Here is a 23,373-nt window from a genome sequence, read left to right as displayed (position 1 = left end):
TTACCATTGGTCAGATTATTTTAACGTAACCAGGTCAAGGTCACCATGCAGCCGGTCCCTTTTCTTAAGAAACAGGATTTTCCTAGTTCAAACACTTATAAAAGAAGGGAACTAGTTTAGGACTTAAACAGATTTACTTATTTTTTAAGTAACACGTTAATTTGACCACGAATCAAGTCTAAACATCGCAAGGTAACGCACGTTATTTCTCTTCAATAGCACCGTATCTTAGTGATCAGATCACTTTCAGTTTCATCTTTTACTTACTAAAAGAATTTTCAGATTGGACACTGCAGAGATCAGGAATGAGAAATCTCACCTTATTCACATTCCGTGTGAATGGTTGGTCTTTTTGTTTATTTGCAGGGAAATGGCTACTAGGTGGGGCATATGTAGTTGTGGGAGCATCAGCCATGAATTTGCTAGTTCACTGACTATTTTGTCTTCCCAGGAACACAAGGTACACAGGGAACATGTTTTTAAATACATATAACTTATAAGCATGTTATTTTATCAAAGTCAAACTGTACTAGTAAAGCTGTCTCTGATACTTGCACTTCAACAATTTCTTTTTATGAAAAAAAAAAATGCAAAAAGAACAGACATACATGTGCATGTAGTTGTATTACGCGTTTTAGATAACAGCTGTAGCTGCTCGTGATGTGGGAAGAGCAAAAAAGTTCGCAGAGTCATACAGTATTCCTAAGGCTTATGGGTCATATGAGGAACTAGCCAAAGATCCAAATGTTGGTAGGTTAATAATAACAAGGGGTTTAATTTATTATTTTTTCTCCTAAAATTGATTATGGCATAGTCATGATTATTTTATAATTAATGAACATATAAACAGAAAATGGATATTATTTTCCAAAAAATTATGATTAAATTATGATTAAATCATACTTGTTAAATTTACTTCAACAGATATTATTTATGTGGGTGCAATTCACAAGGAGCATCATTCCCTGTGCAAGTTATTCCTTCATCATAACAAACCAGTATTATGTGAAAAACCTCTTACCATGAATTTGAAGCAGGCACAAGAAATCATAGCTGTTGCAAGTGAGAAGAAGTTGTTCTTTATGGAGGTACATGTATATGATATTGAAGTGTTGGTTTAGTACATATTTATCTAGGTTGTATATATAATTTTTCAAAAATCAGATGACCTGAATGTTGAGTTGGTGCACATTAATTACATAGACTATCAGTGTACAAGAATATGAGGTAATGCATTAAGCATGTGACATAAGCTACTTAATTTGCTGTTTTTGTAATATTCATTTTTCTAATATCAAAATGAAACTGATTTTGTGTTAAAATCTTGAGCTGAAATACTTTATCTAAACCCTGTTTTTTTTTTACATTCTCAGAACCAGATGGTTACAACAAAAAGAATGCATCATGCGTAAATCACAGTTGATACCAAACTTCACATTTTGATTTTAGGCTTTATGGAGCCGTTTCTTCCCTACATATGAGCAAATAAGGAAAGAACTAAGGAATGGGTCAATTGGAGAGGTTCACTTGGTAGAGGCATCTTTTGGCATGGATCTTTCTGAATTAGACAGAATCACACAAAAGTCACAAGGGGGCAGCACCTTACTTGATATTGGTATTTATCCCATCCAACTGGCTTGTATGGTATTAGGTGGGAAGCCAAGCAAAATAGTTGCCTCGGGTCATTTATACCCAAATGGTATGTAAATTTTATCGATTGACTTACATTCTGAAGATTTCACCAACATCTCCTTCTATGAACATTTTTTTCCTGAACAATTGCATGGTTAAGATTTTTAAATTTTTTCTGAAATACTTAATATTAGCTTCCTATGCGCTTGTATTTTAACCCCATAGCGCCGGGAACCGCACATATGCGGTTCGTTTTAAAAAGTCCTCAGTGCCGGGAACCGCACATACGCGGTATCTGTGTTTACATGCTTGTACTGTCCTCTGTCGTTTGTAACAATTCAAGCTTCTATCACAAGAATAACTCAATGTTAGTTTTTTGTTTACTACCGGCTTTTGAAAGACGTGTAGCAAGAATTAGATAATGAAAAAGCGATTTATTTCAACCATTGTTGAGGCGCTAAGAAGTCAAAATGGCGACGAGAATTCCGCAGAAATTATGGTTTGAGAAATGTTCTAGTCTTGTTAGAAAATTCAGACTTCGGGGAAGTGTCCTTGATAGATTTTGATACTCCGATAACTTCAAAGATTATGTACCTTTGGCTAGTATGAGTTGTCAGAGAGCAGATTCGGACGTGGGGCTTGATTTATGAAAAACGCTGATGACACCAACGGCAGTAACCACGCAGACGACAATAGTAATTGGAAGGGCTATATTGCTGATAAAATGACTGTAAACGTTCCGTGGCAAGTCAGGCTAAATGTTGCCTTGTGTGCTGTATCAACGTCTTTTCCTGCTTGTGCATAAATACAAATGTCATATGTTACGTTGTACTGCATCAACATGTCTTTTCCTGCTTATGTATAAGTACAAATGACATATGTTTACTTGTGTGCTGCATCTACATATGGCTTTTCCTGCTTGAGTATAAATACAGATGTAATATGTTTACTAGTGCGCTGTATCAACATCTTTTCCTGCTTGTGTATTAGTACAAATTCCACGTTTGCTTGTATTTTTATGATGCAATTTTTATTCACGAAAGTGTAATATTTGCTCATGATATTGTTTGTATTCTTGTATACATGTATGATTTGAGTGCAAAACAAAATTTTATGAGTAACCTGGTTCAGTTGATTAAAAAACTATAGAAGAACTATTGAAAAAGGCACTCAATTTACAATCTATTTGTAATCATAAACGTAATTAGGTGGAAGTCTTCCAGTCAGCTAGCCTGCCAGTATATTGTGCAACTAACTGACATGATGAAGGTTTTTAGGTACAGCACGCATCCCAGGAAATTTATAATAACTCAAAAACTAAATTAGATATCTTTCTGAAATTTTCTGACATTATTTAAAATATATTTCAAATGTTTCTGAGAAAATTTCAACAAATTGTTTGGTAAAGTGAAAAAGAATGTGTATGCTGAAATTAAAGTTTTGTTTTTTACTTCTCTTCGAGAAAAGCAAGTCTCATATTTAAACTCCTGCTATTTCTACCTAAGTTAACAAATATGAATAGAACTGATATGACTTTAAAGCTTGCATTGTTGGCTTTCTAAAAATGTACAGTTCTTAGGTGTTTTCTAGACAAGTGTATACATTATTATTGCTTAAATGAGGCCGCCTGTAAAATTGAGTGCGTCCGTGTAGAGGGCTCAGGACCAAGGGCACTTTCTAGGTCAGATGCTGTCAGGCGCTATGGGGTTAACTACATATTTTACATATTATTGCAGGTGTTGACAAGACCATGAGCATTGCTTTACTCTACTCTAGTGGTGCTATGGCTCATCTTGTGGTGAGCAGCAATGTGAACTTGCCCAACAAAGCTGCCATTTATGGGAAAAAGGGAAGATTAGAGGTAAAAATGTAAAATTTGGAATGTGCCCTTGTGCAATATTCACATATAATGGTTTCATTTACTAATAAACCTGTTGGGAGAACACTAACATTCAAATACTAAATGGTATAATTTTACCAAAAGTCTTTGTGGTCCATTAAATATAAATTTTTTAAAACTTGAAATTGATTGAATTCTTATTGTTTATATATTTATGTGCTGGTACATAAGGATGTTTTTTACCTGATATAACAATAAAGATAAATAATAATCGATTTTTCTATTAGCTTCCTGAAACTTTCTGGTGTCCCACCAGGCTTATCACTCCAGACAAGTCATATGACTTCCCATTACCAAAATGTCATTACCCAATTAAGTTGACTCACAGTGAGGGTCTCTGCTACCAGGCACAGGCAGTTAGGGAATGCCTCATCAGTGGTAAGCATCTATATCAATATTTTTTTTATATTTGAGGACACTTGATGGTGGATATGATCACTGTTGGGGAATAACTACCAGTACTTAATCTAACCTAGATGCAATAGTGACATCTTATGTATGCATATATTATACTTTGGCATTACATGAAGAAAATGACAAATTAAAATATGGGAAGTTCAGTTTACTTGGATATCTTTCTATAGATAATATGAATATGCCAATACAATGTAATATATTTTTTTTATTTATTAAGGTAAGCTGGAAAGTTCTCTAATGAGTCACCAGGATTCTTTGGACATTTTGGCCATAACTGACGAATGCCTGAGACAGCTTAGTGTGGTCTTTGATGTTGAACAATAGTACATATGTACTGGTATCTCATCGACGGAATATGGTTGAATATGTACTCAAGCACCACTTCATTCTTTACACATGGCACAAAACATTGATATTTCATTGACTGCAACATGTTCTATTTTATGAAATAAGAATATTAAAATTGTATTAGAATACTGCTTTTATATTCCATAATATTTTCTTTTGATAATGTGCTTTAATGCACATTTTATTTGTACAATTACAAGCAGCATGTACTGGTATTTATTTGTTCTATATTTTATTATAGTGTTTATGTGAGGTAGAGTGACTTTATGTAATTACTGGTTATATTTAAATTAGTTATGCTCATTTTTGTTTTATATAACTACTGTTTTTGCACATATAATGATATTTGAACTAAGATTGCCAGCTGTTTTATGCCACTCATAGGATATGAAGTTGAAGATCTGTTTTGTAGATGGAATATATATAAAAAGTAGTAAATAAAGAGGGAAAACATGTTGTTGTTCACAGTATTAATTTTTTTTTTTACCGGCTGCAGATTTTTTTCACAACTGGAGATACATGATCTTTTATTGTTTTCTGAAAACCATACCAGCAACAGATAAATTTGGGGACAGAGAACTCCATGCAGCAGATTGTGAATATTCATTTTCTTACCAGTAATAGACCGTCCACAATGAAATTTGTCAACCTAGCTAATTTGCATTGACTCCACAGTGACTCCTGCTGAATGCAATCAGATTAATAGACTACTTTAAAACAGCTCCTCTTGTTTCCAATGAATTCATATAATCACCAGCTTTTCTGCACTCCAATCAATGTCAGGAGGCGGTGTGATAGTCTTTAATTCTGATGAATTCTGCTAGAGTCCCCGTGGTGTTCTTATTCTTTGTAAATGGGTTCACATAAAGCAATTATCTCTCTCTCTTGAGCAGGTGTTCCAAGCTAGCAGAAATGAATGTGTATGAGTAAGGTCGACAAAATTCATTGTAAATGGTCCATAAGATGTTTAAACGGTGTAAATTGGGAATTTCAAGTAAATAACAAAACGCAATTCACTGTAATAAAGGGGCAAAATTCCTCGTCGACTAAGCAAAAATCACCAGTTGCGTGTCCAGGGGGAGGGCATGTGCCACCTCTTAGCTTCCTTCTCACCCCCTACCAATAACCGAAAAAAAAGGTAATTTCCATTCCTGTCCCTCCATATTATAGTAAAATTGTCCTCGCTTACTTTCTAATAAAGTGATCGGCCAGTAAGCGTGAATTTTAAGCGTTAATTTTCCTATTATTTCAAAAAAAAAAAAAAAAAAAAAAAAGACATGCTGATATCCCAATTTTGCCAAGTTCTATCACGTTTTTCAAGCATAGACTATTTTCCTCCACTTGCAACGTCATGACGTAAAGCGACGTATTACTTATGACGTAAATAAGAAAGGGTGGGAGTGTTTTTTTAAATTATGGTTATTAACGTACAGGGGGGGGGGGGGGGGGGGGAGCATTCCCCATCGTGTTAATCTCTTCACATTCTTTTAGCGAAAGTTGAAAAAATGGTCCTATTTAAATTAATTTTCAGACCTAATGTAAGTTGATATTTTATGGTCCTTCGACAGCGTCATATATGACAATACGTTTAGGACGTAAAGTGACGTGCCTTTTCTTGTGACGTACATTTATATGTAACTTGGTAGGCCTATCTGTATCATAGCAATGATGAAAAATCATGGCTGTGGCCAAAGATAAAGAATCGTGTCATGCCTAACAGTTTGAAAATGGATCTTAAATTGATATGTTTATTTATCGTGACGATACAGAACTTAATTGACAACGGGTAAGGATACGATATGGTGTAGTTGTTTAAGGGAGACTCGACGAAGACAACTGAAAGAATAACAAATGCCTTATAATCGGCGAAATCTTTAATTATAATGATCGACTTGTTTCTTCTTATTATTTTTTCATTTTGCAGTCCCTATCGGGATCACGTCTGCAATCTGGCAGAGGACATCGGTGTGCAATGCACAAGCTCTTACGGTGAGATAAACGATGTCCCGAAAAAAGAATGGATGAGAAAGCGCGTCGGCGGAGACAACAGTAAGGAAGCAGAACTTACCTCTCCTAGTATATTTGCTAACGGCGATTGTACCATTAACTGTGAGTTCCCTCCAGCAAAAAAATATATACCTATGGTTTTTGACATTTTATTTATCTAAAATTTAATTGCTGGTTCTAAATTTTTTATCAGTAATATAACAGATCTTCAATAATTTTATTCCTCGGTCTTGTCAAATCCACTTATGAGTTTTTATTTCAATTTCATATATCTATAATCAAGACTGGAGCCAATCTGTAAATACCATTACAAAAATGACATCGCCATATGCATATGGAGTGTATTTAAAAGAATACGCAGCAGACAACTTTGTGGTGCATAAGGGTTGGTTTGAGAGAAAAGTGGCCAGTGTTCAGCGCATGCTTAACCTGGGAGTTGATAAACTTGTAAACTTCATTAGGCCTACTTTGGATCTTTACTCGACAGAGATGGCGATGATCAGTGCCATTGTGATAATAAAGATTTTCCTTAAATCTTACAATCGGATTCCACAAGAGCGGACATCACCCATACTTCCAATATTTCTTTGTAAGTCAGACGTTTAATCTCACATAATAATTATACAAAAAATAACACAATAATTAAATTTAATGGCAAGGAAACAGATGGCTTGCAAAAATATTCAGCTGCCTTTTTGTACCTTTCCCTCTTAACCTTCACGTCCTTGCTTTCAGTTTCTCTGTCATGGTTCCTGAAAATGGTAGTAGATGTGCTAGAGTCAGCTGCTCCTCTTCTCTGGGACATATTGGTCTCTGTAATGTCCCTCTGCAGCATAGAGCTCTCTACTACCTTATTTGCGTGCCTGCTATATATCAGCATCACAAGCGCCATTGTTGCTATTCTGCTAGTGCAGTCAGTCAGATCATTGCACAAGAAACTGAATTTAAGTGAGTATACTCAACGAAATAAGGAGAAATATCTGAAATAGGGCCTATATGCTCTTTAAGTTGAATAAGTTTTGAATTAGCCTTAAAATTGTTAATGTGCCATAAGTTCGGCTGTAAGTTCATTTAAGTTCATTTCATACACTTTTTATTCTTTATTGAGGCCTGCACAATAAAGATTTTTTTTTTCAGATAATAACTTAACAAAGTTACATAAAATTCACTTATGCTTATTGACTTTTTAGCAACCATTCCCTACTCGAGTATCAGTAGATATTCAAATCCGGCGCCTTTTGTGACCACGCAAGTATCTCTAGGCGCATTAATTAGCACTCCCGTACCGCCAGCTCTGCCTGGAGTTCATCAACCCTCTGAACAGCTTCCTGTCCCTGAGGCACCAGCAAAAATCGCTCGCCCCAAAACACGGCGTCGCGACCTGGAAATCTCTCTGGCTGCTCACATCTCAGGAGTACAGGAAACAAGGACACCACCCAAGGATAGGCAATCCCCCTCTTCAGACCATACAGTGATTTGGCATGGGCCATATCCTAACAGTAAACCGAAGTCTGAAGAAAGGGTCTCGTCTCCTTCAATGACCGTTGCCTCTGCAACATCCCAACTCTCCGTTGTTTCAAAAGCGGCTTTGTTATTCTTCTGCAGAATACTTGAGATGGTGTTGGTCACTCAGATCTCCTGCTGGCCGGTGAGGATGTCAAAGTTCTTCCCACGGCGGCGGTGGTCTTCACTGGTGTGGCAAGGCAGGAGAACACAAAAGCCACGTATCCCTCTTCGGTCATGTTTCTCAGAGGTGGATGTCCCTGCTTACATCAACCGTAGTGCTGGTATCCGCCCCTGGTCATCTTGCTCAGCGGACAGCGCTCTCGCCTCTGATTTAAGCGCCATCAGCGTGCCAGACGTACCCATGCCACTGATTAATAGAGACAATCTTTATTTGGGCATGAATAATACTCAGGTGTTTGGATCTTTCCAGCGACATTTCTCGGCGGTCTGCCTTGGTTCCAATCTGAGACTGGAAACAGATGTTAACACTGAAACCGAGCTAGACTAAAAAAAAAAAAATTGTATTTTTAAGTCTTTATTTATGAATATCCTTGAATCATAAGAACAGTATTCGACATTTTTTACTTATTGCTGAGCTGTAAAAAATCAAATCCCTAATTGTGTACATTAATAAAAGAGTCGCTTGTATTTTTTTGTGGTTTTCCAGGAATAAACAAACGGTATAGAGTCTAAGTCAAAGCGTTTTTGAGTACTTTTTATTAAGAAATAACTATAATTCCTCAAAGGTCAATAGTTGTCACTGACCATTAGATTTCTTCAAAATTAAAACACCAAAAATAACATATGAATGTTTTAAACAAAATGAAAACCAATAAATCAAATTAATTGTGCTGTTCAAAGTTATCTTCTTTATCAAACACCCCTAAATACCTCACATTTATATTAAGATGGGCCTTAACTCGTGCAATTGTGGATATTAACCTTCTTTTTTAGTCCAGACATTCACTTTCAAGTCTTGCTATCAAAAAATAACACTTTTTATGCGTTTTTTTTAAAATTTTGGGAATGGTCGCTCATTTCTCCCCGATTATGTCAGTGCATTGTGCTTTACGATAATTGGTCTTTTGTCTCTTTATTTTGGCAAAGACATAACTGATTAATTTCAATACGCTGTTAACGCTCTTAGGAGGATTTCGAACTTAGACATCTCGACACGTCAGCAATGCGACTCAGCGCCTCTTAATGAGTGCTGCCGCCTGTCGCTAGTTGTGGTAATTTCGAAAAACATGGCGGAAGCCGATTCCAATGTCAGCACAAATCCCTACAGAAAATCACTGAAAGTAGCGGTTGCAGCCATATGCAACGAAGTTGGATATGGCGAGGCAGAAGATATTGCCATTGAGACATTAACTGAAATGTTACAGAGTCGTAAGTTTTGATAATTACTATGTATACTATATACTGGGTCGTGCCTTTGGCTTTGTAGTTAATGTAGCATTCCTACCACTACTAACTTACCAGTACCACAAGCCTTGTAGGTTGGATTAGGGCACAAGAAGCCTCTGTACAGTGGTTCTTGGCACAAGTGGGAGCCTTGGCTCGAGTCAAGATTAGATAAATGACTAAGTAGCAGTATTAGTAGTAAGTGCAGTGAAGTGACCACTGAACATTCTGCAGGTGCGAACCCAATAATGTTTTACAATGACACAGATAATCAAAGTGACGGACACCCTGACTCTGACTCTTCCCCAATTTTATCTTTACATGACAATACAAAAATCAAGTGTTCACAGTTCAGTAACATGGCAATATTTTAACCAATAGCAATGGGCATGTCTTTCTTTCCAGTGTTGAGTGAGTTAGGACGTACGTCTCGGTCATATGCAGAGCTCTCAGGAAGAACTGATGTCATGGTGGCAGACTGTGTCATGTCTATGGTGGATCTTGGTAAGATGATTTTAATATAAAATGAAACTGAAAAAATCCAGTAATGCAAGTGCTCCACTATAAAATATTTGACATGTTACGTATGCCACTTTCTTAAATAAACATCTGTGAGTTGTTTTTTGAACATTGCTTTTGTAAAGTACTAAAGAAAAAAAAAGCAACATATACAGCATTTAGAATTTTATTCATTTCAGTTTTATACGCTCAGTGTTGTTATTTCCAGGCTTAAATGTTGAGTCCATAAAAGCCTATGCCAAAAGACCGAATGCAACAGTACTTCTACCACGTGAGTATTGCACTTTGTGTGCCATAATCCTGCATTTCTATGCACTTTGCAGTTTAATTGAAAGAAAGGTCGTCTTTTTTTCATTCTAACAATATTGACTTGACAGTATTTTAGATGATCTTTGAATGGATGTAACTGAAATGTTAAAGAGTAAATATAGCATTGTTTCCTTATTGTGATCATTACTTGTTTATATAAACCATTGAGTGATCTGATGATGCTACACATAAGTATGTTTATCTAAGATATTTTCTTAGATAGTAACTTATACCCTGACACTTTGAAAAACAAAGTTTCTAGTTGAAACACAGTTGCGGCTCTTTTTTTATTCAAAGCAATCTCTTCCTAAAATTCAATGTTGAATACAAAATTTAAAGTGCACCATCGATCCTCCTCTAACTTTTCAGCCAGCCACACTCCAGCCAGTAACACCCCTAGATCTCTACAGGTGGGGAGTAAAAAGGACCACCTGAGTCACATCCCAGACTACCTTCCACCTTTCCCTGATACTCACACTTACATCAAAACTCCAGTGAGTATGCTGACAGGATTGGAAGACTATTGCATTATATTCATCTGGTGTCCTTGACAACTTTAAAGGGTTTGCTTCATGCCGTCAGAATGGCCTGAACGGAACATATTCTTCAGAAAACATGCCCAACTAACGATATCTAAATCCAAATACACAAATTAAAAGCTCATTTTGTAAATTTTTAGCTTTAAAAAACGTCCTATTTGCTCGGCCTGGGAGTTAATGAGCCACGTGGTCACGTGGTCCAATGACGACAATCGAGCCACTGGAGAACAGAGCGTGCTTAGCTGTCAAACTGAGCTGCATTGTCTACCTGTAAGATGACTTCTCTGGCTTCTGATAAAAGTTTATACTCATTCAAATCTCTTACCCGAGGGGTCTAAATCCTCGTGAAGCTGTGTAAAACCATTTCCCGTCTAGTCATTTCTTTAACAAGCATTTCATTATGGTTATCCCAAGTTGTATAAAACACTGCATTTGAATGAGTTGATTATTGCATATGAGGTCCATGTTATTTGTGAAATTTAATTTATTTTATTAAACCGCTGACACTCCGTCTTGCATACTTTTATTAAACTGAGGTAAACAATGCCCGTTACCTTGACAAGTCCTATCTTAATCATCCATCTAACTGGAACTTCCTTTACCTCTTAATTAGAGGGTTAAATGGCATTCAATTTGTCTTGCTTGTATCGAACGCACTCTCTATCTAAGCTTTACTCCAGTTATCTCAGGTAAAAATCTACCTGTGCGTTAGTTACAAAGCGCAGCTCCCGTAGACCTGGGGGTACTAGATAAAATCTGAACACCAGGTTTATCGAGGAGCTAGAGAAAGAAAGGAAGAATTTTTCCTGCACAACTTCATAGGAATTTTAACACGGACTTGATCCAGCTTAGATCTCCAAACTAACAGGGTGACATGGGCAATTTTCACAAACAAATCATAAAACAATATTTCAGTTAACCGCCTTTAAAATAAATATACCGTTCTGGGTAAATTAAAATAGTTATTAAATCGCAAGAATATTTTTGACTTAAATGATGATTTTATTATTAATGGAAATTAAGCTACTATATGAGGTACATTTGCTGTGATTACGCTGTCGTTCATGTTTTGCGTAAGTCTACATTTTGCTGTATGTGCTTGTAATCTTTTTAAATATGTGCGTACAATTTTTGCAGGTCTGGTTACCCCCCTGTTATGTGATGAAAGTATTAATTTGGCAATTAGTTCCTTAGCTTATTTGAATAGAATTGCAGTGTAAAATTTTCAACAAGATGTTGGCGAAATAGCCCATTACTCTTTGTAGGTATTTCCCCCGTCAAAGTTTGTCTAAAATTATCTTTCAATCTTTACTCTTTCAAAGACAGTATAAAGTTACCTGACATATTTTCGTGTAAACTTAATGACAAGCCAAGTGTCTCCAGTTCATTCCGTACTCAATTTTACCCAAGCAAATTTTTTTCTTGAGTAGATCTTTATAGCACGGTGTTATAAGCTTACAAATTTGCAAAAAAAAAAAAAAAAAAAAATTGCGTACTGACGCAGAATTTGCGTTTCAAGTTATAAAATGATCAATCTTTTAAATTATTTAATATTTCAGATGAAATAATCTTCAGAAACAAATCCTCAAAGCATAAACTAATTAGGATAACGAACCATTTTATTATAGCAGTTCCCATTTTTTCTTTAATATAACGCTCTTTTTCCTGTTTTTCCTCAACACGTTTTCTTCCACGGAAGCTTCAAGATACCCTGAGAGCAATTTCTTTTATTAATGTTCGCGACCGTGTTTGAACTTAATTGTTTAAGTATTGATATTTAACGTCATTTACAAATACCAATAAAATAACCCCATGAAATAAATGAGATATATTGAAAAATATGAAAGCCCACCAAGACGAGTTTCATACCTGTTATTACCTGGCTTGGGAATTGCAGAGGTGCATAATTAACAGGTTTGTTGTAAACGAGCTTTTGGTCAACTACAATGCATTTGAAATGCATCAGCAATCAGTAAGTTTGCCAACTGATGACAGTTAATCTGAAAGACTACCAGCTCTTGATATGATCTAAACCACCTGAGGTGATCATGATCTAGAGCATCGCAACTATTGTCACCGAAGTTAGTAAGTAAGTCACGGAAGACCGTCACAGACAAAGAAAGATTGTCAACGAGAGCTGCAATTTTGCTGAATCCCATGGCAACACACCGAAGCATAACGAAAATTCCTCAACTCCGTTCAACACAACTTTCCTTAACTTCTCCGTCTCTACAGTATGCACCATGCAGCTCAGTTGAGTCTCATAGACCTTTATCGTGATTGTCGTCACAGTACCACGTGACCCAGATCTGTTGCTTCATTTTTGCATATTGAGGTGAGGTTTACTAAAACGCTTTTTTTTCTACTAATAGATTGTTTTTATAATTTTTAAATGGCGGGGATCGATTAAAACATACCTCTAGTGTATAGATTGAGTGCTGTATCTTCAAAATTCGAGAAATGGATTTTTACATGAACATTGTCCTTTAAAGTACTTATATACCACCGAGTTCCAAAATCAGTGGTATGCTGTAAATATATATATTAAAGATAATTTAATATTGTACCTGACCTTCACTGAGTAAACAGGTGTATGCATTTCCTGTAGTTTTATTTCACATATTCTTATAATAAGTACAGTTTTTGAGCAGGGGCCTTATGTATTCATTTAGTCACAAAAGATAAGGTCATCTTTCAGTCATAAGAGCAGGTCATGTACAAAGAAAAACAGAATATTAAAGGTTGAAAACTTCCTGTGCATGGTTTAGATAAGAACTATGGGGGAACTTGGGCTAAGTTGCACAAAATTGATGGTTTAGCATTAAGACTGCGAACCACTTGAGATTTTATTTTGTTTACTGACCGTCTTTTGATTGTATAAGAAAGGTTTATGTTGAGCACCAAGGCTTTCCCCAGAAAGTGGTCCAGCTGTCATTGGATGGCTATTAGATAACCTACATTTCCAAAGACAGCTGGACAGTTTACTAAATTTTTAGGTTGCGCTTGCTTGATTTGGACTCCCTGTACACTAAACTTAGCATTATGGAAAACTTTTTTTTTTTGTTCATCTTTGCGAAGAATTATGGCAGAAATAATGCCTCTGGAACAGGTCCTTACTTTATATTTATGCCCTCAGTGCACAGTATTTTTATTGTTTTTTTCCAAGGAATCTGCAATGCATTGTAATCTGTATTTGTAAAATAATTGTAACATAATTGTTTTTCAGTCCCACATGCAACCTCCAAACGAATACCAGGTTATTCGTGAAAAAGCAGCATCACAAAAGAGAGATGTAGAAAGAGCATTAACAAGATTTATTGCCAAGACAGGAGAGACGCATTCTCTCTTTAAGGACGACACATCTGCATTTCCATGTAAGTCTTGGTTTGGTTTAAGGTCTGAAGAGTCGTAGAAGAATGTAGGTTTGAATCTTTGCACATTGGATTCAATGCTATGTCATTTATGTTCAGAATCATGTATAAATAATATTCAGACAAAATGGAAAAATCCTTTTGTATTTACCATTTTAATTAATTGACACTACACAACAAGATTTAGTTGATTTATATCCAAAAGGAGGGCATTTTTTTGTGTTCCTGTTCAACTGCAACATGGTCTGAGATTGTTCAATTTGCATTGTAGTGATAGCTTGCAAGCCTACCCCTCACCCATACTTAGATGCATTATTACCAAAGGACCAAGAGCTGGACCATGTTGATCAGACAGATGCAGGGCAACATAAACAACCACCAGGAAGGAGGAAACGTCCAGTAGAGGATGGACAAGGGAACACGCAGGACTCTGGTTATGGCACACAGGACTCTGGTCCGTCATCACAAACTAGTTTAGATCAGTCTCAGTCTAAAGAGGATGCAGCAGACAATGATGCCATAGACAACCCTTTTCTAAGACCTGTAAAATTTCCTTTGAAAAAAGGGAAATATTATTAGTGTTTTCATTGGGTACAAAAATGTTGGACATGTTTTTTTTTTCCTTTTTATAATAAAGTATATTGCTTTGCAAAATTGGGTCTTTTGGTTCAAAGCATCATGTACATTAGTGTAAAACTATCTAATAGGTGAACAGGGAAGAACTGGACACGCCAGCAGAATATAACTCTTTATTTTATCTTCTCCCTCCTTTGGGTAAGCATACCCCATGTTATTATACTCGTTACAGTTTTAATTACTTCCCTATATCATCATGCACATGTATGTCCCCTCGTTGCTTCTAGCAAGTACCTCTGTAAACATAATGGTACATAATGTATAAAAAATTAATTTTATATTTACAAACAAAACAGGATTAGATCCATTTGCTACAATGTTTACTTATATTTATAATCCATAAAATCTTTTTTTAAACCACTGACCTTTCTTTGAACCACGCACTTTACAAATCTTCTATGAAAAATGTACCGTAGATCTATTCTTCCCTCTCTCTCACATACACAATTACATATGATATAATAATGAAAAAAAAAGGCCATGCTGGTGTTCATAAAGATAACAGAAACTACCCTCTCAGACACTACATGACTAGCACCATATATTCCCCCGAATGATATTGGCATTTCTTGGGGGAGGGGATCTTTGGAATTCTAATACTAACAGCTAGGTAAACAGACCAGCTGACTTGCATAAAGATTAAACCTAGACTACTGAAGCACCAGAAAAATTTGTGTTCAATACTGTAAGGTTAGGTTGATGCGTCTTCTAAACTGACTAACTGTACAAGCTAAATGTAGTCTTCTCATCTGGTCCCAAAAAGCTAATAATTCCATACATTAGATGCACTGTAAACACAACCAAATTCTGCAAGATTCCAATTTAAGTTACTATACTTAAATTAACTATTGATTTTTTACACTGCAATGGCAACGCTTGAGTAAAGTGACAGCTCTTTCTGTGTATTTCTGTATATTCCTATTTTGAATGATCACCTGTAATCTACACAATTGATCAATGCTCAAAATCCTACTAATAAGCCAAAGATTGAAAATTGTTTTGTTATAGCCCATGCTTCTTAGCACAGTAAATGACAATCATATTTCACTTTTCTGCAGATCTTTCCCAAGCACGTCTCTAAAAATTTTACATTTAGATTATGTCTGAGGCATATAAACAAAATAACCATTGGCAATAACTAACAAATAACTACCATAAAATTTAATAACAATGGTAATAATCTTCACAGGAACACCAGTTGATATTGGGACAATGCTAAATAATGAGGTCTAGCACCATTCTTTTCATCATATTATGCCATAAAATTAAAAACTGTATATACCATAGCAATTAATGCTAAAATCTGTGTCATTTCTGTAAATAAATATTAGTATTAGATTTTTTTTTTTGATGAATCACTGTGCCTTGTGTTATTGCAGTAGCTGTCACTGACATTTTTTCTATACTATCATGTGTCAGATACGTTATCAAACTGGAAGTTACTGAAATGTTGTGAATGTTCTCTTCTATTAAGTACATATTATAACAGGATAATTTGATAAAACAATTCTATAAAACAAGTTAAAAAGGAAAAAACTGACCAGAATTATCTGCAAGGTCTAATATTAGTGATAACCATGGTTTGCATTGCCAAGGAGACAAAGTTAAGTAAATGATTAAAAAAGACTTCTTTTGAATGGGACAGTATAAAGAATGAGACTGCTCTGTTTAGAAATAGACCATATTATATTTAATATATTTTGATAAATAATAATAAGGCAACTGGTGTATTTTTGTATGAATTAATAATGGGAAAATTCCATTGCTTAAGAGTGAGCACAGATACCATATACAATAAACTAAGATGGCCACAATGGATTTTCTATTTAACTTAACAGCAATTCATATTGTTTGATTGTCTTAACTACATCAAATTCCTGATGTGAGAAATGATATGTACATAATGGAAACATTAAATTAACACTAAATTTATGATGCTGATTTGGAAGTTTAAAGATTTTAAATATTTGCCACAATTCTTTTTCAACCCAAAGTGCAGGCTTTCAATAATAAAACACAAGCTTTAAAAAACAACATTTTGAGTAAAAGTTATGAGGTGCTGTCAAAGAAATGCTGGTATGAATGCTTTGGTTGTGGACTGTATAAAAAAAGAGACATGAACATAGTTATTATGATACAATTCAAGTGCAAACCAATTCCCCTTACAAGTCTTTAACAAAAAGAAATTCAACACAATTATATATAGATATTAATAACTTAAACCATATTAATAACCACATTGACCAAAAAATAGTCAAAATACAATAATGTGAGATTGAGTTACCAGATATTTACTTGGAAAAGCAAAGTAAACAATAATAATAACACCAACTGAAAACAGATTAACAGAAATTCTGTTGATTATGCTCTCTTGATAAGAATACCACCTAGAGTTCATTATGCAAAGGTGGTCCATGTGGCTTGTTACCCAACTGCTTTAGGACCTCCCTTGCCACTTGGTGAGCCACTTCATCATAGTTCTGATCCAGAGTGTACCACATGGCTACAGCACATCTCTGACCTTTGTACAATGGCTGCACACCATGGTAACTGCTGGAGTTAAAGGCCACCAGTCTCCCTCTTCTGGGTTTCAGTGAAGCCTGGCACCATGAAAATAAACACAAAATGTTTGCCCTGTAGTAAATTATTATTAAAATATGCATTTCTTCAATTGATAAAAAAATCTAAATCCAAAGGCACACTATTGTACATGTGTTATTGTGTGTAATAATTATGACATACAATATTTTCTAAGTACTGTTTGTAATAATTAGAAAATATCTCGTTTCTTCTCTCACATTTAAAATGTCAGGTTGATTGTATTAAGCACCATGGTCTTACCTGAACTGAACTATTAGCATGGGCAAAGAAGAAATCACCACCTTCAAATCCATCATTTAGGTACAATATGGCACTAAAAACAAAACTTACGCTTTATTCATTAATAAGCAAAATAATTCAATTCATAAACCATAGTGTTAACTGTATTTATTTTAATATTTATTTTAAAACATTTCATATGCATTGCATATATTTCTAACATAAAGGTTCAGATGAAACTATTAGTTACTGAGCAATCTTGGAAACACCTTCACTAGGCAGTTTGATGCTTTGTATATTTGGATTTGAATCTTGGCAAGTGAAGAAGGCATCTTGCCCAGAATCTTGTCTTGTGACTAAACAAATACCTAAAATCTCTCTGTATATATGCTGGGGGTTTCTTCCTACAGCTTCCATCTTGCTGGATATGACAGTTGTCTGCATGGATGGGGTGACTGAGGTCTTTCCGCTGTCTATTCTGATCTGAAATTTAGAAATTTTACATTTCATTCCATTATGTTAAGTGATTTTGCTTTACAAATGCTGGCAAAATCATTTGACTCTTAAACTGAAATTGAAGATTGTAAAATGTCCTTTATTTGATGCTACCCTATGCAAGATAATACTAAAATAATCACGGACAGGGCCTTATATTAACATAACTGCCAAAATCTGTATGGTAAGACATTCAAGTGAATAAAAAATTTTAAAAAATTAAGATAATAAAAACCTACTACTCTTGTGATCCTCCAGAGCTGTCCTGCACACCAGGTGGGTGAAGTCAAAGTACAGTGGCTGTGTGAGACCAAAATACCTGGCAGTGAACTCTTTAGCTCTCTCTGCCACATCCAAGTACAGCTTCACAGCTTTGACACCTACTTTCATCTGCTGGACAAGCTGAAAAGGAAATGTGAGGCACATACAGTAATCCTTGTCATGTCAATTTGAAAAAAAAAAGTTGACTGCCAAACAATTTTTAAACTATAGATAAGACACTGGCAAATTAAAAATGAGAAAAAATTAAGTAAATATTGTTAACCATTTAATTAACTGTCCAGAAATGTCATATACTTTTATTTAGATAGTATGCTCACAAAATTTTTTAAATAAAATTCAATTCAAAATAAACAAATAAATTAAGTTATAAACAAATAAACAAACAGATAATTGGAAATAAAAAAGGAAAAATATCTGCTTCCCTACAGAGACAAAATGGTTAGTGGAAATCATTATAGAAAACAAGCATCATTAAGACAAATAACAAGCAGATAAGTTTTTTTATGTGCACCAACTTATACATGGGGAACTTTAAAGAAAATATTCAAACTTTCCTTTAAATAACATAATTTGTTCACTAAAATTTAGTTTAGAAAAGGAGGCTCAAAATTTACTATCTAACCCTATGTATCATCCTTACTTAACCACTTCGTACGCCACTACCCATAGTGGAATAGCATGCAGACAGGAAATGTAGTCACGCCAGAACTCTCAGCAATCAATGGCACACACATAAGCTCTCATGCAGATAGGATAGGTAGAAGAAGATTATCTTTCATCTATTTGAAGTGTGTGTGTGCGTGTGCGTGTGCGTGCATGTTTGTTACAACATGCACTTTCTCTTGAAACTACTCTTGAAATTACCTACAGAGTGTTTGCAAGCACTGGGAAGCATTCCTATTGTGTCTTAACACATAATTTTTGTAGCACTGCCCTTATTTTTCTATCCCAATTCAAATGGGATATATATTAATAAAACAGGCAAGTGGCAAAAACCTAAACTGCATCTACTGAATGTTCCACAAAATGTAACATATGTTACTTAAAAGCAGACATAATATGTGAGATAGTTAATCAGCAACATGCTATACTGTGTAAATCCTTTAGAATCCTGTTTATTGTTCTACAGAAAGTTTTATTCAAGTGATAGTGAGAGTAATGGACAAAGACTACACAAAATTTCATTTTCCTATAACAACTGCCAAATGATTTGGGAACGTGTTGGCTAGTGCTGGCTACTTTAATCTGAGACTTGATCATACATTTTTTACATGAATTCCTTCTGGCATGCAGTATGCTTTCATGCATCAACTATCTAAGTTCATATTAATACTGTATTGATGTCCATGTGCCACTGCATCTGAACTCGTACCTCTGTCACCTCTGTTATTGTTATTCCTCCAGTGTTACTCATCTCATCTGCTTCAAGAGCTCGGTCAGTCCCCTAGTTAAATACACAATGCATGCCACACTCAACAACACCAAATTATACACCAATCCATACTAAGGTATCACTTTAGTAGCACTGAACCAACAACCTTAACATAGAAGCAGGGCATTGTAGATCTGCAGGAAGTTGTCACAAGTGTTAGGTTTAAATTGGGATGTTGGGACACCCAGCACTATGCCTCACAAAATACTACATGTTATCTTTTTCATTTTTCAAAATGTCAATACTTTGCTAATTCTCAGTTGTAAGGTGTCCAGGTAACTGATACTCCACTCCCAGAGTCCAGGTATCAAAAATGTTTCACACACAACACAAGTCATCACCAATTACAAAATTTTTAGAATGTAAACAGACACATACACAAAAACATTCTCACATGCTTTCTGAACATGTTAATACCATCACCTTTAGGTAGAAAATTACACCTAATCCTAAAAGAAAGGGAAATAAGTTTTCTAAAAGAAACTAGAGGATCAGAGAGGCGATACCGCCTCCGAATATTGTACCACCAGCTGGAGCAAGCGCATTCGTATAGACCCCCACATACACAAAAGAAGGGACACAGCCACCAGTCTTATGCTTGACAAGCTGTAAAAATGCAATCAACAAGAATTTTCAAAATATGCAAAAAATATATATAACTTAAAATGGTACAATCAAAGTTAAGTTCATCGTAAGGTAGGTCAAAGGTCAATTTCAAGGTCACAGTAAATTGCCAGTATATGACTTCCTATTCAACTTTAATGGTAACTATGGACCTATCTCTGCCAGGTTTGGAGATAAAAGAGAAAGAAATTTGCAAAGTTCAGTTCATAGTGAAAAGTAGGTCAAAGGTCAATTTCAAGGTCACATTTAGATTGCCAGTATATGACTTCATATTCAAGTTCAATAGAAACTATGGACCTATCTCTGCCAGTTTTGGAGATAAAAGGGAAGCAAAATTTGCAAAGTTTAATTCATGGTGAAAAGTAGGTCAAAGGTCAATTTCAAGGTCACATTTAGATTGCCAGTATATGACTTCCTATTCAAGTTCAATAGTAACTATGGACCTATCTCTGCCAGGTTTGGAGTTAAAAGAGAAAAAAATTAGCAGAGTTCAGTTCATGGTGAAAAGTAGGTCAAAGGTCAATTTCAAGGTCACATTTAGATTGCCAGTATATGACTTCCTATTCAAGTTCAATAGTAACTATGGACCTATCTCTGCCAGGTTTGGAGTTAAAAGAGAAAAAAATTAGCAGAGTTCAGTTCATGGTGAAAAGTAGGTCAAAGGTCAATTTCAAGGTCACATTTAGATTGCCAGTATATGACTTCCTATTCAACTTCAATAGTAACTATGGACCTATCACTGCCAGTTTTGGAGATAAAAGGGAAGCAAAATTTGCAAAATTCAGTTCGTGGTGAAAAGTAGGTCAAAGGTCAATTTTAAGGTCACATTTAGATTGCCAGTATATGACTTCATATTCAAGTTCAATAGAAACTATGGACCTATCTCTGCCAGTTTTGGAGATAAAAGGGAAGCAAAATTTGCAAAGTTCAATTCATGGTGAAAAGTAGGTCAAAGGTCAATTTCAAGGTCACATTTAGATTGGCAGTATATGACTTCCTATTCAAGTTCAATAGTAACTATGGACCTATCTCTGCCAGTTTTGGAGATAAAAGGGAAGCAAAATTTGCAAAGTTCAGTTTATGGTGAAAAGTAGGTCAAAGGTCAATTTTAAGGTCACATTTAGATTGCCAGTATATGACTTCCTATTCAAGTTCAATAGTAACTACGGACTTATCTCAGCCAGTTTTGGAGATAAAAGGAAAGCAAAATTTGCAAAATTCAGTTCATGGTGTAAAGTAGGTCAAAGGTCAATTTTAAGGTCACATTTAGATTGCCAGTATATGACTTCCTATTCAACTTCAATAGTAACTACGGACCTATCTCTGCCAGTTTTGGAGATAAAAGGGAAGAAAAATTTGCAAAGTTCAGTTTATGGTGAAAAGTAGGTCAAAGGTCAATTTTAAGGTCACATTTAGATTGCCAGTATATGACTTCCTATTCAAGTTCAATAGTAACTACGGACCTATCTCAGCCAGTTTTGGAGATAAAAGGAAAGCAAAATTTGCAAAATTCAGTTCATGGTGAAAAGTAGGTCAAAGATCAATTTTAATGTCACATTTAGATTGCCAGTATATGACTTCCTATTCAAGTTCAATAGTAACTACGGACCTATCTCAGCCAGTTTTGGAGATAAAAGGAAAGCAAAATTTGCAAAATTCAGTTCATGGTGAAAAGTAGGTCAAAGGTCAATTTTAATGTCACATACAGATTGCCAGTATATGACTTCCTATTCAAGTTCAATAGTAACTACAGACCTATCTCAGCCAGTTTTGGAGATAAAAGGAAAGCAAAATTTGCAAAATTCAGTTCATGGTGTAAAGTAGGTCAAAGGTCAATTTTAAGGTCACATTTAGATTGCCAGTATATGACTTCCTATTCAAGTTCAATAGTAACTACGGACCTATCTCAGCCAGTTTTGGAGATAAAAGGAAAGCAAAATTTGCAAAATTCAGTTCATGGTGAAAAGTAGGTCAAAGGTCAATTTTAATGTCACATACAGATTGCCAGTATATGACTTCCTATTCAAGTTCAATAGTAACTACGGACCTATCTCTGCCAGTTTTGGAGATAAAAGGAAAGCAAAATTTGCAAAATTCAGTTCATGGTGTAAAGTAGGTCAAAGGTCAATTTTAAGGTCACATTTAGATTGCCAGTATATGACTTCCTATTCAAGTTCAATAGTAACTACGGACCTATCTCTGCCAGTTTTGGAGATAAAAGGAAAGCAAAATTTGCAAAATTCAGTTCATGGTGTAAAGTAGGTCAAAGGTCAATTTTAAGGTCACATTTAGATTGCCAGTATATGACTTCCTATTCAAGTTCAATAGTAACTATGGACCTATCTCTGCCAGTTTTGGAGATAAAAGGGAAGAAAAATTTGCAAAGTTCAGTTCATGGTGAAAAGTAGGTCAAAGGTCAATTTCAAGGTCATAGTAAGATTGCCAGTATATGACTTCCTATTCAAGTTCAATAGTAACTATGGACCTATCTCTGCCAGTTTTGGAGATATAAGGGACTAGATGTTATAATTTTGGAGTTACCATAATGTGCCTTAAATTTTGTACAGAAAAAATTAATTAAAATAAAGAAAATGTCATTTTGGTCAAAATTCTTGAAATAGGAGGTGCTCTGAAGTTTCAGAAGTTCAAATTTGATGAAATAATGTCATTTATGAACACAAGTTGTCTGCTTTGCCAAGCCTTATGTTTTATTTTTCCAGAGTTCAAAATTTATTATCCATTACCGTACTGCACATTTTGCTTTTACCACCAATATGTACTTTTTGATACAGCGTAACTCGAAAACCGTATGGAATACAAAAAAACCGAGACCACCTCCAGTGTTGGGCTTTACATGCTCTACAAAATGCAAAAAAGAATGGGTCTCTAGCATTAACGGTTCCCGAATTAGAGACAGTTTTCAGTTTCGGTATCTTATGGCCGCTACTCCCGTGAAAATGCACCGATTGACCCCAAATTCATGGAGATGAAAGATGACCTGAAGGGTAACACTTTCCAATAATATTATTGGTTTAGTCTGTGTGGTGTCTGAATAACAGGGCAAAAAAATTTTTTTTCGTAAAAAATTTCATTTTTTTGAAAATTTTGGCCCATTTGACCTTGAAGTAGAGG

General features: G+C 35.2%; 4 protein-coding genes across 10 annotated transcripts in view; 3 read left to right on the top strand and 1 right to left on the bottom strand.

Moving 5' to 3' along the window:
* The first annotated feature begins 28 nt into the window (after positions 1-28).
* LOC106160733 (trans-1,2-dihydrobenzene-1,2-diol dehydrogenase) lies at positions 29-4,751 on the top strand. The gene is made up of 8 exons (XM_013537400.2): positions 29-192; positions 367-460; positions 639-750; positions 925-1,088; positions 1,450-1,699; positions 3,369-3,493; positions 3,760-3,910; positions 4,167-4,751. Exons 2-8 carry the CDS (start codon positions 371-373, stop codon positions 4,271-4,273), a joined length of 999 nt encoding a protein of 332 aa, XP_013392854.1. The 5' UTR covers positions 29-192; positions 367-370; the 3' UTR covers positions 4,274-4,751.
* Positions 4,752-5,757: 1,006 nt separating this feature from the next.
* On the top strand, positions 5,758-8,503 carry LOC106160765 (uncharacterized). Of its 2 annotated transcripts, none has more exons than XM_087006294.1 (4): positions 5,758-6,346; positions 6,588-6,893; positions 7,040-7,252; positions 7,495-8,503. In XM_087006294.1, exons 1-4 carry the CDS (start codon positions 6,181-6,183, stop codon positions 8,316-8,318), a joined length of 1,509 nt encoding a protein of 502 aa, XP_086862420.1. In that variant the 5' UTR covers positions 5,758-6,180; the 3' UTR covers positions 8,319-8,503. The 2 variants fall into 2 exon arrangements, with proteins under 2 accessions (XP_086862420.1, XP_013392912.2); XM_013537458.2 differs by having other exon boundaries at positions 5,758-6,406.
* A 520-nt stretch (positions 8,504-9,023) lies between these two features.
* Positions 9,024-14,606, top strand: LOC106160774 (transcription initiation factor TFIID subunit 8). The gene is made up of 6 exons (XM_013537489.2): positions 9,024-9,199; positions 9,620-9,718; positions 9,942-10,004; positions 10,412-10,536; positions 13,808-13,955; positions 14,224-14,606. Exons 1-6 carry the CDS (start codon positions 9,058-9,060, stop codon positions 14,529-14,531), a joined length of 885 nt encoding a protein of 294 aa, XP_013392943.2. The 5' UTR covers positions 9,024-9,057; the 3' UTR covers positions 14,532-14,606.
* Positions 14,607-14,687: 81 nt separating this feature from the next.
* Positions 14,688-23,373, bottom strand: part of LOC106160773 (prolyl 3-hydroxylase 1) — a 47,330-nt gene continuing 38,644 nt past the window's right edge. For 3 of the 6 annotated variants that reach the window (XM_087006058.1, XM_087006013.1, XM_087006132.1), the window contains 4 exons: positions 18,143-18,305; positions 17,777-17,891; positions 17,430-17,502; positions 14,688-17,188 (listed from right to left, as the gene is read on the bottom strand). In XM_087006058.1, the coding sequence (XP_086862184.1) occupies positions 16,976-17,188; positions 17,430-17,502; positions 17,777-17,891; positions 18,143-18,305 (564 nt within the window). In that variant the 3' untranslated portion in view covers positions 14,688-16,975. Of the gene's footprint in view, positions 17,189-17,429; positions 17,503-17,776; positions 17,892-18,142; positions 18,306-19,557; positions 19,630-23,373 lie in introns of those variants that run through there. The other 3 variants (XM_087005957.1, XM_087006096.1, XR_015333134.1) reach the window with 2 other exon arrangements.

Source organism: Lingula anatina, chromosome 1 (genome assembly GCF_051362555.1).
Source record: "Lingula anatina isolate TDL-2025a chromosome 1, LinAna3.0, whole genome shotgun sequence".
Taxonomy (NCBI): Eukaryota; Metazoa; Brachiopoda; class Lingulata; order Lingulida; family Lingulidae; genus Lingula; species Lingula anatina.
This window is presented reverse-complemented; position numbering and strand designations above follow the sequence as displayed.